Below are 14,372 nucleotides of genomic sequence, written 5' to 3'. Positions count from 1 at the left end.
CATTTTCCTTTATCTTGGGCATTTTGATCAAGCAAAATAAACTGCAATATGAAAACTTGTGCAAATAATTCAGAATTGATGCAAATCATTGCTTAAAATATTTGCAAAGATGTCTAAATTGTATAATTGGCCTATTGCAAAAGAAAACAAGACCAATAGAAGGTTTTGAGCCATTTTGTACAGACAATGCCCATTATGCTATTGTTTCTACAACTTTATATTTATTTGTTATATAATAATTAGTATGTACCCTATGGTAAATGCCTGAGTCAGGTATCAATATGACGGGTGGGAAATGCAAGAGATTGAGTCTGTTTGGAAAGTTTTTGCATTGAAGCTGGAAATCACTTCAGATTTTACAGACCCTCAGAGACAAGAGAATGGCTGCAGCAAAACGTTCTGGAAAGGGGTCTTTCATAACTTGAAGTAATAATAATCAATAAATAGATATATTAATATACTATAAACCGAAGACCGAGATAGAGGACGGTTATTGTACACCATAGTCAAGGTACAACATGTGTCTAAATCATTAGGTTCATATGCACGGTAAACATACGACAGTCAATGTCCGGAGGGGGCAGCAAAGCATACAAAGCAACACAATTTCACCAGAAGAAGAATATCCTCTGTCAAACGTTTGCTAGCTGGCTAACTCATATTTACAGTCAGCGCTGCCATTCCTCCGGACCGCTTGTTAGTACTGACCACAATGGAGCTGGTGTGGTGAGTAATAGTTTCACTGCAATATGCAGAATATCATATTGGTAGATTGTGTGACGATTCAGGCAACTTACGTTAACTTTGGGCTAATGTTAGCTAACAAGCTAGTTAGCGCCCCCGTGTTGTGGAGTGACTGACTGGCAGAGAGTTACGAACCAAATGTTCACTAAATGACTTGCATATTAAAGTACAGTCTTACAGTATTGTAGTTATTATTCGTTAACGTGCTTCTATCCAAAACACGTGTATGTACCGGAGGAGAATAACGAGCGAGGTCCTAACTACGGTAGCAAAGCAGGTGCAGCTCTCTCGCGGCCAAGCTATTTAACGTGACCGGAAGTTACCTTTCGTAATAAAGTTAAACAGCATTTTAATCGACCGAAATGTTGTGCGTTGATTTTCAACGATTTTATGTCTTATTTTGTCGCTGAACCTTGTGTAGTTTTAAGGAACTTGACCAAGCTGGTTTGAGAAGGCAAAAATAATAACAATAACAACTCATTTAGATCGTATAAGACATTACGTTTGTGTCTTTCTTCTTGCAGGATGTTTTATTATATCACTTCGTTGACTAACTAATTAACTTATGACGTATCTAGCCTGCACCCGGCATTTGTGCATGTTGTGATTTACGTCATTGTACGAATCACAACGTCACGAATATTTTAATTTGTAGTTTGATTTTGAAGGTGTAAACAGGAAGTGTTTAGTCTGACGGTAACGTCACCTGACTTGATGCTGTGTAGTACGTGTGCAGGATTGTAACAAGTTGACAACTACTAATTGAGCCTAATTTAGTTACTGTTGCCAAAAGTAACGTTATGAAACATTTTATAAATTATATTCTATCATTTAGGTTAAAGACGCATTTACATTACATGTTTTGTCATATTTAATTTAGACAGAGTAGACATTTTAGCAAACAATACATATTGCGTCGTTGTTGCTTGCTGGATGTTCATCCAGTATAAAATAAATGTACATAATTATTTCTTTCTTTTTGTCACTAAGAAGAAAATAAATATGTAGACACATGTCACATTACATACATAGACATATTAAGTATCATGTAAAACTGAATGTTGATTAATTATTGATGCTACTTTTAATTTTGTAATCACTATATTGTTTTACATTTTCAGATTAACTTTCCGTTGACGATGACATGCTCAATATCTTCTCAGTTGGAGGCCTAATTAGTCTTCGAAGCATGAAAAGAATTAAATGGATGTTGTAACATTTTTTATTTTATTTTTTACAGTAAACCCTTAAGAAAAATTGTCACTTCTGAAGATCAATCGCCTGAGAAACTTAATTATTTTGTCCCGGTATTAAGGCAAAGCACAAACAGTTGTGAATTTTTGGCTACAATACAGGTCCTTTTAATATAATTTATTTTCTATTTTTATTTTAAGGGAAGACCTTCCGGTCCCTGAGGCTCCTTTCTTTACCAGAGATGTCTATGACAAATATTCACTTGCACCTAATATCAGAGAACTATGGGCCTTTCTCAAAAGGTATGTCAAGAAATAAACACATTAAGTAATGCATCCGTTCAGTTGATTTTTTTTCTGTGTAACTAGTGAATATTTATCTTACATGTTGTTTTTCTCACCAAAGTCCAGAGGAGTACAATAAGCAGGACTGTGGGTCTGCAAACACCTCCTGCTCTCCTACCACAAAAAAAGCTGCAGAATTTAAAGACAACAGTTGCATCAGAAAGGATGAGTCCTGTTGGGACAGCTGTGATGGTGACAATGCTGCTGGAGATACAGAAAAAAGTATGGATACTAAAAATTCAAGAGTAAAGCTCAAGCGGGTTCAGAGTGAGACGGTTGCTGCTTATCCTGAACCCAGACTGCCGCTGCCCTGTATGTCCAGCCTGTCGAGCAATGAGCAGAAGACTTATCTCGGCATTTTGATGAGTAAAAAAATGAGAGATCCTCCAGAGGTATTAGCATTCTCTACTTCATGGTAATTTGTAATCCTGTCAATCCTTGTTGCATCCCCTCTTTAATATACGTGCTCCTATTATTCAGAACTTGAAGGAACGTGTAAACAATGAAGTGACGCAGTTCATGAGGTACCTGCAAGATGTGGCCAAAATATGTGCGGAAGACTATAACTTCATATCACAGGGAGCCATGCAATATTCAGAGGTACTGACACTACAAGGATTGCACCAGATATATGTTCATATATATTCAAATATTAAGCCCTAATTTGTTTTTCAGGAGTTCCTCAGGGAGTGTTTGGAGCACATTAAGACATTTCCTGAGCTCTATCAGATCTTTGAGATGACTAGTTTGACAGGCGGAACATTCAACCCAGGGCTGCAGCTGACCTTTGAGAAACAGCTGCTGATCATGGTAATCTGCTTTTGAAGTGCACACAAGAGATGTTCCTTTTCCAGATATGTGGATAACCACTTCATATACAGTGTATTGTTTATGAATGCCATTGTCCAGTTTTCTATTCAACCTTTACAACTTTAAGTGTTGAATTGCAGAATCAGTCTTTCGTGTGTTGATTCACTTTCTCTATTTCCATATTTGTACCCTTTATTTCTCCAGGGCAACGTGGATATTACAGACCACAAGATGGTGCCTGCTGATGCACAGCTTGCATCGGATTATCAGAGTGTTTCATCAGAGAATCCTCCAGCTAAAAAAGCCAAGGACATGCACGCTGTAAGCAGTTATCTCACTTTTTTAATTACTTCAATAAAGTAAGTCACAAAGACGTTTTACTGCTAGAATGGGATTCATGACCGCAGGTCTATTGTTAAATCCATTTTAGCTCTTGCAGTTTTCACAAAAGACACCAGAGGGTGTTCATGTCTTGCTCAGCAAAACCAATGCTAATTGTGTTTCTGAAAGATGCCGGGACACGCAGTACTGTCATAGTCGAGTTACTTGTAGATTTCATGTAGTTGCCTGTATTTGACTGATAGCGTAGATGTTCTGGTAGTGTGACCTCATCTTGTTTTTCTCCACAGAAAATCAGCACTGACAGTAATGCCAAGAGTCTGTCTGCCCATTATGAGCCTGAAGTGTGTCTGACTCGAGATGCCCTTGTCAGGCTACTGGACAACCATGGCCCTGACTTTGGAGAGCAATGGGAACTGCCCGTTTGGGTCAAACTAAACCCTGGAAAAGGTACAGCATCATCACTTGGCCACTCGGGCTGTTATAGGGGAAGTTGGTTAAACTTGGTTCAATTAAGGCTCCACCTCCAACGAGTAGAAATGCGAATAAGAACCAAAAATCTCCTTTTGTTTCTCCATCTTCCTTCTCTTTGTGTTGCTGTTCACGTTAAGTCATCAAATCATGGCAAAAATTCCAGAGAATAATGCAAATAGCAGCATGTATACAGAGAACATAGTACAAAACAGAAGCTTATATTTTTATCTTTTCTTTATCGGATCAGTATACATTTCTTGTCAATAAATGATTTTGAATTTTAAGAGCAAAAGCAAATTTTTTTTTTTGTTCATGAAATTTGAAACACAATTATTACATTCACCGTAAAAACACGTTTCATATTGGCACTACATATAAAGATTTTGCACAGGTTGAGACATTTTAGTGAAATTATGCCCCAGTGAAGAAATCTGAGATAAAGCGCAGAGTGGTTTGAGATTGAATGGCCTCATGGTGGCACTGTTTCACATTTCCTTTGTTTCACACATCTTGTTCACAGGCAGTAGTCAGAAGAAGACTGTGTACATAGACTCACCACTTCTTCAGACTGAAATGACAGTGAGAGAGAGGTCACATATCTACCACGAGGAGAGTTTGAAGCTGTCCATCAAGAAGAATGGAAGTAAAAATGTGTTCCATGTAATGACCGAGCTTCCAGAGGAGGACCGGCGACTCCCACCAGTATGTAGTCACACAAATAGATTCCCTATACGTGGTATCATGTATTGGGTATTTTTTTCACCTAAACAATAATTCTTTGTTTTCCGTTTCTAAACCAGGAGTGCTCACAAAGAAACTTAGTGTCTTCTGAAAACAATGGTCTTGACTTTGAGGTGGACCTCACTGACCTGGAAACATTTGGAGAGGAAATCCACATTAAAACCCCCAGGATGCAGAATGAGAAAAATGCATGTGTTAAAAGTTTACATGCTCCAGGTTCTCCGCCTTTACCTAAGACAAAAAAGTCAAGTGAGCATCTTGTAAACACTAGCAGCAGTTTACAAGAAGAGATGAACACCTCATTGACAGATGTGATTGGTCCCATAAATGAGGAGACGACTCAGCCAGTTGTGAATGATGCCTCTGCCACAAACACTGAACAAATAAGTTCGGATTCTGCTCAACAAAGTGATGAAAACGGTCCTTTTATAGGAGACTCGGATGAAGAAAAGCTGGTCATTGATGACTCTGTGTCTCCAGCTAAATCACGCTCTTCAGACCCCCCGAAAATCTGCGTCTCTGAGTCTGTAACTATAAATCCAGAGTCATTGTCCCCTCAAAAAGGTACAAAGCAGAGGCGACTATCCAAAAGAGCCAAGGTATCCGGTGACCAGCTGAGTGAGATCCTGCGCATGCAGCATGCTATGTTCAACTCCCCCGGTGACACTGCCAAATGCTCCACCAAATCCCAGGAAACCAACTCGCCCTCCCGGTGTATGGGACCCTCAGTTCACTCCCAGGCAACGTCTCTGGTGAAGCCCTGTGTGTCCTCATATTTGGAGAGAAGCCAGAACCAGGATGGAGAGACGTGCGCCTCTGTGGTCAACATTACTACTACTACTACAGAGCACAAAAGTTAGTTTCAAGGGGATTTTCATTCAATGGATTTAAGTTGTGTGTATGTGCTTAATTAACTTTGTCCATCATTGCCTCCCACACAGAAATTCTGTCACAGGACTTACAGGCTGGAGCGGAAGATGAACAAGATTACAAGGCTCCAGAGGAAGGAAACGTGCTCTATAAGCTCTACAGTCTGCAAGATTTGCTGCTCATGGTGCGCAGCTCTGTCTCACTGACCCATAATAGAAAAGTTGGCCAAAACAGCCAAAATCAGGTATACATGTTAGTTTATGCTTACCCTGCAGAAGTGAATTGTGTCAATTCACATAAGTATAAAAGTAGTATATGCAACAGCCTTATTTCTGTTTTCTTCCCCAATAGTTTGTGCCAGTGCATGTCTTACCCAAGCTGGAGTACCAGTTGAATTATGGTGTTGAGTGTCTGAGCAGCAGTGAGGCTTGCCAGCTGTGGACTGAGACATTGCTCCACTCCAGCACCGTATCCTACATAGGTAAAAACAAACAAAAGCTCTTATCACTTTTACCTGCAATCATTTTCATTGTTAAGACATAAATGGTACTAAAGCGCTCTCAGTTCCAGTGTAATGAGGAGAAAGCCTTTAGTATTTAATCTTTCAACATAACTGCCAAAAGAAGATGGTCAAAGTAATGTTTATGTGGATACAAGAGTGTTCAGAGGGTTCAGTAGAGTCCACATGGCACATCCTCCCACAAACCAATGGAATAGTCTTTAGATGACTCACCCTCCTGGTTTGACTGTTTAGTGAATGAGTTTACTTTGTTGCCATAACTACAGCCACACTTGATTGTGGGGAATTACAAAGAACGTGGTGTGCAGCGCTCAGCTAAATGTTGTTTTGAACTCCAGTTAAATTCCCTTATTGCATATTGTCTAATTACAAGTACTGCTTATTTATCTGTCGCTCAAGATTCAGGGAAACACTTTATCCTTTTTCTGTACGAGGTTCAGTGATGTGTTGACTCTTGTAGGTGTTGGCTGGGAACGTACGTCATCTACCCTGCGTTATAATTTATTGTAGAGCTCTGGCAAAAAGCTGTCTCTGAATTACACCCTTTCCAGTCTCTTGGCACAGTTGACAAACGAGGCAGGATCACTCATCAGCAGCACTGTCAACACAAAAAGCTTTTGTCCTGGTTTCCTATATTCAGCTTCCCTATTAATGTCTTTGCCAAAATACTGGGTGTAACCCTGTAGCAGGCATCTGAGACCCTAGATATTTTTGAAAGAGAAAACCGTTATATTCCAGCTATGTGAAACAATATAGATTATTTCTCCTTTCGGGACATTATGCAATGGACACAACTGATAAAAGATGTCCTTCCTTGCTAAGTGGTTCGTAGTTCATCATGTGGTTTATCACGAGGCATTCCCCAATGGTGTATTTATGGCTGTGGGTGCTGGCTCTATAATTGAAGGAAGGCACTCTTGAAATAAGCAGACATTACATGCTGGAGTGGGAAGCATGAAAGGAGACGAGACCAACAAGCATTCTTACCACCCACTCGAGGTTGTAACAATGCAGGCAAATCAACACAGACTAATTACTTCGTAAAGCACTAGAAATGGGATTGATGATGAAGTGAAGCTCGTGATGTGCATGCTCATTAGATCTTATTTCTTTCTCCGTGCATCTCTCACCCTCCCGTTCTGTCTCTGTAGCTCACATCAATGCGCACACATCAAAAGTAGCTCTGCTGAGAAAGCTGCCTGACGACTGGAAACAGAACATCTCTTGTGGCTTCAAGTGAGTGTCCTCACCAACAGATGTGTGCAGACGATTAGGATTACCCTAATCACCCCTGTATGATTATGTCGTTTAAGAAGTTCTCATCTTGAGATAAATGTTTGAGTTAATCAAGCCTTTTTATCAGGTAGCTATCATTGTCTCTGGTTTTGTTATCTGAATTTGGGTTTAAATTTAGATTACCACCAAAGAAGAACGAATAAAAGTAGAGGGACTAGAGCTTGGTGATATCTCTTTTTCATCCACAGGCCATCAAAGTCCCTGAATATACTGCACCACCTACTGAAAAAGCTAACTAGGTAAGTTGTTGAAGACATAATTTGTCTTGTTTTTAGTTTAGTTTATTAGTGCTGAGCTCCTCCATCTTCATTTTCCCTTTTTTCATAATGCCTCTGCAACGAAGAGTTGTTTGTCTGTCCTTTTCCTATGAACACAACGGCTGGAGGGAATTTATTCAAAGGATGAACTGATTCTGTTGCTCAAAGGTCACAATTACTTCACAAAATACTTTTAATAAATCCAGAATTAAGATGCTAATAATGACGATTTGGACACGAGACACTAATGAAAAACTGCTACTAGCTGTAACGAACTGGTTGGCATATGCAGACAACCACAAGGCAGCAATTCTAGTTGCAAATGTATTCTCTTTTAAGTCTTCTTACAGAAAGAATGTTCACATTGTCTGACTTTACACCTTCATAGTTTTTAATTTTTTTTGTCCTAATGGGAGCACACAATGTGTAAAAACTGCATATGCATGAATTGATGTGGTTTAATTCCATTGTACATTCAATTAAACCACATTCATTAAATCTTAAAAAAGTATTTTGGAGAAGGTTTTACCTTTTTTTCTTAAACTCTATTGTTCAGTTGGGCAACATCTGCAGATGAGTTGTCTCTCTGTCTGCATACGTTGTCTGCGTTTAAGATGTCTGGGCTTGCTCGGGCTAAAAACATGACACTAGTTTGCCTTCATATTTGTGTTGGAGCGTTACACAATTGATTACTCAATCACACACAATACATGTGTCACCTTCTGCTTTCTTAGGGCTTGTCTCCTCCATACTAGTCATTTGGCCAAAAACTAAGAATGCCTCATGTTCCAATGTGTGAGTTTTGAATATAACACACCCACAATGACTTTATTTGGTTTTGTAGGTTAGAGGAAGGACAGTACCTGATTGCGCACAAGGCTGGGGAACCCTTCGTGACCTTATTAAAAGCGGCTAATGGGAAAGGGAGTCGGGGGGCATACAACCTGCAGCAGCGCCACAGCTCAGTCCCCCAGCCGCCCGCATCCGGCCTCGTGCCCTGGATACCTGTTGATCCAGTTGTGGTCCTGCCCTTCCACCAGAAGCACGGCCGAGTTCCCTGCACCTTCCCTCCAAAACTCTTCACGAAGGTGTGTACATGACTTGTCATCATAGTTACTGCCTTGATAGATGACATAGTGAAAATATACACTGGCACTGGAGGTCATGACTGGACAAGTACTGGCAAGAGATGATAATTTAGTTGGACTAATAGGAAGTGTTTATTGGTTAATGCCTGTAAGGTCCACACCCACAAACACAGGGATTCTGTCGACGTCAAAATAAATAACGTGCAGTCTCCCGACAAGTTGTAGTGAGTACATAGCCCTCGGCTGTTTCCGGAACAGACAGGTTAAATACGCACACTAGTGCATAGGTGTCCTGTACAAGCACACAACTAATAGCAGGGACAATAGAGAGCATAACAATATCAACAACCGCTCAATAGACTCAGCTGTATGGAATTTACACAGGCCTCCAATGAATGTCTCAAAGATATTTACTGTGTTTTTAACAGCAACAGCAAACATGTCGCAATAAGTTTTCAACAGGGCATTTGGATTGTCAACATTTACCACAGATTCTTGTTCTTCTGAGTGACAAATAATTTGAGGGTTTGATGCTACTGAAATTTAAATCTAAAATCTTTGTACCTTCCTTTGTCCTACTAGACAGAGAATGATGGGTCCAACAAACATGGAGCTGAGAAGTCAAAGAAAAAATCAAATGCAGGAGTCAACAAGAAGAAAAATCAAAAGAAACGTGCCGCCAGGCGTAACAAGTACATCAAAAAGCTAGTTCAGAACTCCTTTTAAGTCCTATATTATCATGGTGAGTCCGATGAGGGGCTGAACCCGCACTAAGGAAAGGAAAAGAAACCAGACCACCTATTTCATACTGAAAATGCATCATGACCGTATGTGAATGCTGAAGCACTTGAAGAGCTACATTTTTTAAAAATATGTTTTGCTTTTGTTCGGAAACATGTATATTTTGTTAAACGTTATGTTTTGTAAAAACAATAAACTTTTGTAAAAGTCTTGTGTGTGTGTGTGTGTGTGTGTGTGTGTGTGTGGGAGTGAGGGTGGAGTCATGAGGTCATGAAAGGGGGAGGTGGATAGGGGAAGTCTTTTTCTGTCAGAAAAGTTGAGCCTCTACACCATTGCGTTCAAACATTGCCTGGACAAATCTCTGCATCATCTCAACGTTAAGAACTTCGGTAAGTTCTGTGTAGTTCTACATTTTAATGTGGATTAACTGAATTGTAACTGAGATTTAACATTAACACTGCATAGAGGTTTAAGGGAATTTCCCAACTTGCAGTCATGGCAAATGATTGCCACATGATTTATGATTTCCATTCAGTTTGTGCAAACATGTTTTGTAGTTTTATTTTCTTGAGTTTTGGTTCAGTAAGAACGAATCCCCGCTCTCCAGTGTGAGCGCTTTACCTGTTTTCTTGCACAAGAATGTGCTCAGTTGTTTTACCAGACTTAAGTACAGTAGCACTTTTTCCAGGGTGTGTCTCTGTGGGATTGCTGTTAAGGATGTGTGTGTGTGTGTGTGTGTGTGTGTGTGTGTGTGTGTGTGTGTGTGTGTGTGTGTGTGTGTCAGACTGAACAAGGATTTCAAAGACTGAGGGGATTGTAAGTAGTGGTGTCAAACCATTTTACTGTGAATACGGAAAAGCAGTAAAAAAAAACAACTAAGGAATATAATAACTATGAAATGGAAAAAGTCTCTCAGTGATTTAAAATAAAAATGTGTGACTCAGTTGTACCAAAAGCACAAACTTAAATGAATTCAGTTTCTCTGACTGTAGGGCACAATTCCTTTGTGGGCTCAAGTGATAATATCTTGAGACAAAACAAACGCAGCGCATTGAATGCAGCTCAGACTAGTTGGTGATGGGATTACAGTGAGATTTGATGATACGATTGTGTCGTGTTGACAGTTTTGTCACCTTTTTCCAGGACCATCACAATGGCTATGGTATCAGAGTTTCTGGGACAGCTCTCTCTCAACATTGGGGTAATATTTGATATTTAATTCATGTAAACTCTTATACAATACATGGTGTACCTTAAGTACATATGATGATGATGATAATAATAATTAAAAAAAAGGTGGTATCAATTTGATCTCAATCTGATGTGCTTTGGATCCTCAGGCCCATGAACCCACATACCCCACTGTGGTACCTGCTTTGGACTTTGACCCTGACAGAGATGCTGCCAGAATAGAGACCGCTATAAAAACCAAAGGTAAGATGCAGCACTGTACATGTTGCCGAAAAGGAAAAATCTGTGCCTGGTTCTGCTTCTCTCTACAGACGAGTAGCTGGTATTTGTGAGTCAGCATCCTGGCCTCAAACGTTTTGACCATGCTGGGAACACTTCCAAGTCTGCCTCGGTGCTGGCAGAGCTGGAAGCCATTGGCTACAGTCTGAAAGCTGAAAATCCACCATTTTGTTGTTATGGAGAATATGTTCTATGTTTCTTTACTCATGAGGTTTGAGGGGAAAAATACCTTGTGACCACATCATGTGTTAAATAAGACAAGCTAGCTTTGCTACCGTAAGGCCCTCTTCTTGTATATTCTTCAAAATACACTTCAACAGTAATTAAAGATAAATATTCAGACGCATTGTATGTTCGAAAGACTCCAAACCAAATGTCTCACAGCTCAGAATCTTACTGTACAAGTTACATATAGTTGTCTAATACTAAGCTAGCACAATAATCATTTCTATTTTTTTTTTAGAGATATCTGTGAATGTATATGTCATCCATCAGCTCATTAAACCACTTCAGGGCTCTCCAAGTCATATAATGTCCATATGTCCATAACTCTTCTTTTTGTTGTTAATTCATACAGAGTCTGCTGTGTTGTAGTTAGAAGTATTTGTGCAAATATATTTATGAATTTACTTGCATCCCCTTTGTCTCACCTAATGTGTAAATGTGTGTGTGTGTGTGTGTGTGTGTAACATTAGGAGTGGATGAGCAGACCATCATTGACGTCCTAACAAAGCGGACCTACTCACAAAGAAGAGACATTGCGTTTGCGTATGAAAAGAGGGCAAAGAAGGTAAAGCAAGCCTCGAGAGATGATCCAAAATGCTTCACATGTAAAGCTATTCAAAACAAGTAACAAGGTACATTCAAGTAACATTGTTATGTTTTTAGGACATGATCTCCGCCCTGAAGGCAGCGCTGTCTGGCTCTCTGGAAACGGTGATCCTTGGGTTGATGAAGAGCACGGCCCAATACGATGCCTCCGTGATCAGAGGCTCCATCAAGGTACAGGACACAGATTTTTACACGAGATCGGTGGATTTGAGTTAAAGGTTACACTGCCCTCTACTGGACGAACGACAGAACTTGCTTTTTTTGCAACCCCCTCGATATAAGTTTAATTGTGTTTGTCTTAATGTTTCATGTATAAAAAGTAATGAAGATGTTTGTCTATCTCAGGGTGCAGGAACAGATGAAGAGACGCTGATTGAGGTTTTGTGCTCACGCAGCAACAATGAGCTGGTGGAGATCAAGAAGGTCTACAAGGAGTGTAAGTTCAAAACGATCCAGGCATTCATTTGGATGTTAATGCATTGTGATATGTAATGCCTATAGATTGTTCTGCTTTTCATACACTATTAGGCTATGTTACAACCCCAAAAAGTATTGTCTTAAATGATCTTGAACCAGAAATTCAACAGTTTCACAGAGAAAGCTAAATGTTGAAATCGAAAATATTGTTTCCCACAGTGTTCAAGAAGGACCTGGAGAAAGACGTGGCAGGTGACACCTCTGGGAACTTTGCTAAACTGCTCTTGGCTCTGGTGCAGGTGAGATTTGTCAGTTCATTAATTATTAATACAACAGCAGACAGTTTCAGCTGACCCGAGTTTGTATTCTCTGCAGACCAAGAGAGCAGAAGCATCTTCGATGGTAGACTATGAAAAGATTGATGAAGATGCCAGAGTAAGTTGCCCATCTTCACTTTGTCTGTACATCAATTTCAATATCCAGTATATCATGCAAAATTAAATGTTTTGCATTTTGCCAATGACTGACTCACTCAAAACTTCACTGAAATGTCCAAATTAGTATGAACACTCTTTATAAGTTACTAAAAATTCAAGCTCATTTAATAACAATACTTTTGGTTCCGTGATATTTAACCAGACTTCTCTGCCGCAGAGTGTAAAGTAGTTTTGTTGGTATTTCCTTGAATCAACTCAGGCACTCTATGAAGCTGGGGTGAAGGTAAAAGGAACTGATGTGCCGACTTGGATCACCATTATGTCTGAGAGAAGCGTACCCCACCTGCAAAAGGGTAAGATAGCCTGTTTTAGTTTGGTAGCATTGTTACATAAGTGTTAATTGTGTATTCTTCTTAAAAAAAAAGTATAAATACCCATTAACAATCAGTAAATTGCCTTTTCCGCCCCTCTGCTTGTTAGTGTTTCAAAGGTACAAGAGTTACAGCCCGTACGACATGCAGGAGAGCATTATGAAGGAAGTTAAAGGAGACTTGCAAAAGTCCTTCCTGGTGCTAGGTACACATATATTTCATATATAAATAAATATTCACAATGTATTATTAGGTATTGCTGTACAAATCACTTCTAAATCTATAAAAGAAAATCTGTCAAATGCAAGATGTGTTATTGTGGATATTTATTCCCTTTTTGTTTTGTTCCAGTTCAGTGCTTTGAAAACAAACAGCTGTACTTTGCCAAAAGACTGTATGAAGCCACGAAGGTAGTTACAGCGTCATTCTATTTCTTGTTGAAATGTGGCTATTTTGAGGGCCAGACTTTCTCTCTCTCTCTCTCTGTCTCTTTTAGAACAGATGTAAGAAGTACATCTGCTTGTGAAAGTGCAATTTTGCTGCAGGAACACAGAATCCAAAGTTGGCAGAAGTTATCTTACAACAGCGTTGCATCAGCTGCTGTAGTTGAGTTGAAAGCGTGCGCAACATGTAAGTGCTGACTTGTGCTTGTCTGCTCAGAGTAAAGGAGCCAAAGAGAAGATAGTGACCAGAATTATTGTGTCGCGCTGCGAGGTGGACCTGAAAAAGATCTGCTCTGAATACAAGAGCAACTTGGGAGAGTCTTTGCAGAAGACTGTTCTGGTGAGTGAATTATTCAGCCGGCCTCTGCCCTTTCACTCATTTACAGTACGCCGCCTTTTGTCTCGCAGCCTCTCTAACCTGCTCTGTTTCTGCAGGAACACACCAAGGGAGACTACCAGAAGGTGCTGCTCGGCCTGTGCGGACCAGAGTAGTTCAAATGAATCGTCGGTAGCAAAAGGGCCTCCTTTCCCACCTGTGTAAAGGTGTACGGGAAAGGTCGGCTCATGAATATCCCGCTTGGACAAATTCTGTGGCCAAAGCCCATCCTTCTTTTTCTGCACACATTTAAATGCAACATTCAAAACAATTTCAATGTATTTCTTGAGACATGAAGAATCTGTGTTAAAGCTTACTTTTGTTACACCAAAACCGCAATAAAGTTACTTTGTTAGAGTATTGTTCCTCACTGTCTCCTTGTTCTCACATTGTTGTATGTTGATAACATAGATACCCATTAGAGGGCGCTATAGTAGCACTAAAAAAGCACCAGACAGCTCCAGCTCCTCAGAGTCTCAGGCCTCATGGTATCTGATACATGCTGAAGAAATGCAGAGAACTTACATTTTTAAATATAATAAAATATATCATCAAATACATTTTTTACCTTCCTATATTATTATATTATCATTATATTATTATAGTTGC

The 14,372-nt window shown here is 39.7% G+C and overlaps 2 protein-coding genes across 2 annotated transcripts; both read left to right on the top strand.

Annotated features, from left to right (window-relative positions):
• The first annotated feature begins 597 nt into the window (after positions 1-597).
• Positions 598-9,627, top strand: ice2 (interactor of little elongator complex ELL subunit 2). The gene is made up of 15 exons (XM_068603238.1): positions 598-726; positions 2,139-2,240; positions 2,344-2,674; positions 2,763-2,882; positions 2,958-3,092; positions 3,297-3,413; positions 3,722-3,881; positions 4,426-4,607; positions 4,706-5,501; positions 5,588-5,760; positions 5,868-5,997; positions 7,188-7,272; positions 7,521-7,571; positions 8,434-8,677; positions 9,260-9,627. Exons 1-15 carry the CDS (start codon positions 713-715, stop codon positions 9,401-9,403), a joined length of 2,784 nt encoding a protein of 927 aa, XP_068459339.1. The 5' UTR covers positions 598-712; the 3' UTR covers positions 9,404-9,627.
• A 90-nt stretch (positions 9,628-9,717) lies between these two features.
• Positions 9,718-14,120, top strand: LOC137803948 (annexin A2-like). Its single transcript, XM_068602837.1, has 13 exons — positions 9,718-9,807; positions 10,562-10,619; positions 10,759-10,852; positions 11,584-11,678; positions 11,777-11,890; positions 12,065-12,155; positions 12,356-12,435; positions 12,512-12,571; positions 12,833-12,926; positions 13,054-13,149; positions 13,296-13,354; positions 13,605-13,727; positions 13,823-14,120. The coding sequence occupies exons 2-13, from the start codon at positions 10,572-10,574 to the stop codon at positions 13,877-13,879; spliced, it is 1,011 nt and encodes a 336-aa protein (XP_068458938.1). The 5' UTR covers positions 9,718-9,807; positions 10,562-10,571; the 3' UTR covers positions 13,880-14,120.
• The last annotated feature ends 252 nt before the right edge of the window (positions 14,121-14,372 follow it).

The sequence above is a fragment of the Clinocottus analis genome, unplaced genomic scaffold (assembly GCF_023055335.1).
Source record: "Clinocottus analis isolate CAN_PGR_092001 unplaced genomic scaffold, fCliAna1.0.p SCAF_6, whole genome shotgun sequence".
NCBI lineage: Eukaryota > Metazoa > Chordata > Actinopteri > Perciformes > Cottidae > Clinocottus > Clinocottus analis.
The sequence above is the reverse complement of the archived record's forward strand: the minus strand, read 5'-3'. Positions and strand labels throughout refer to the sequence as shown.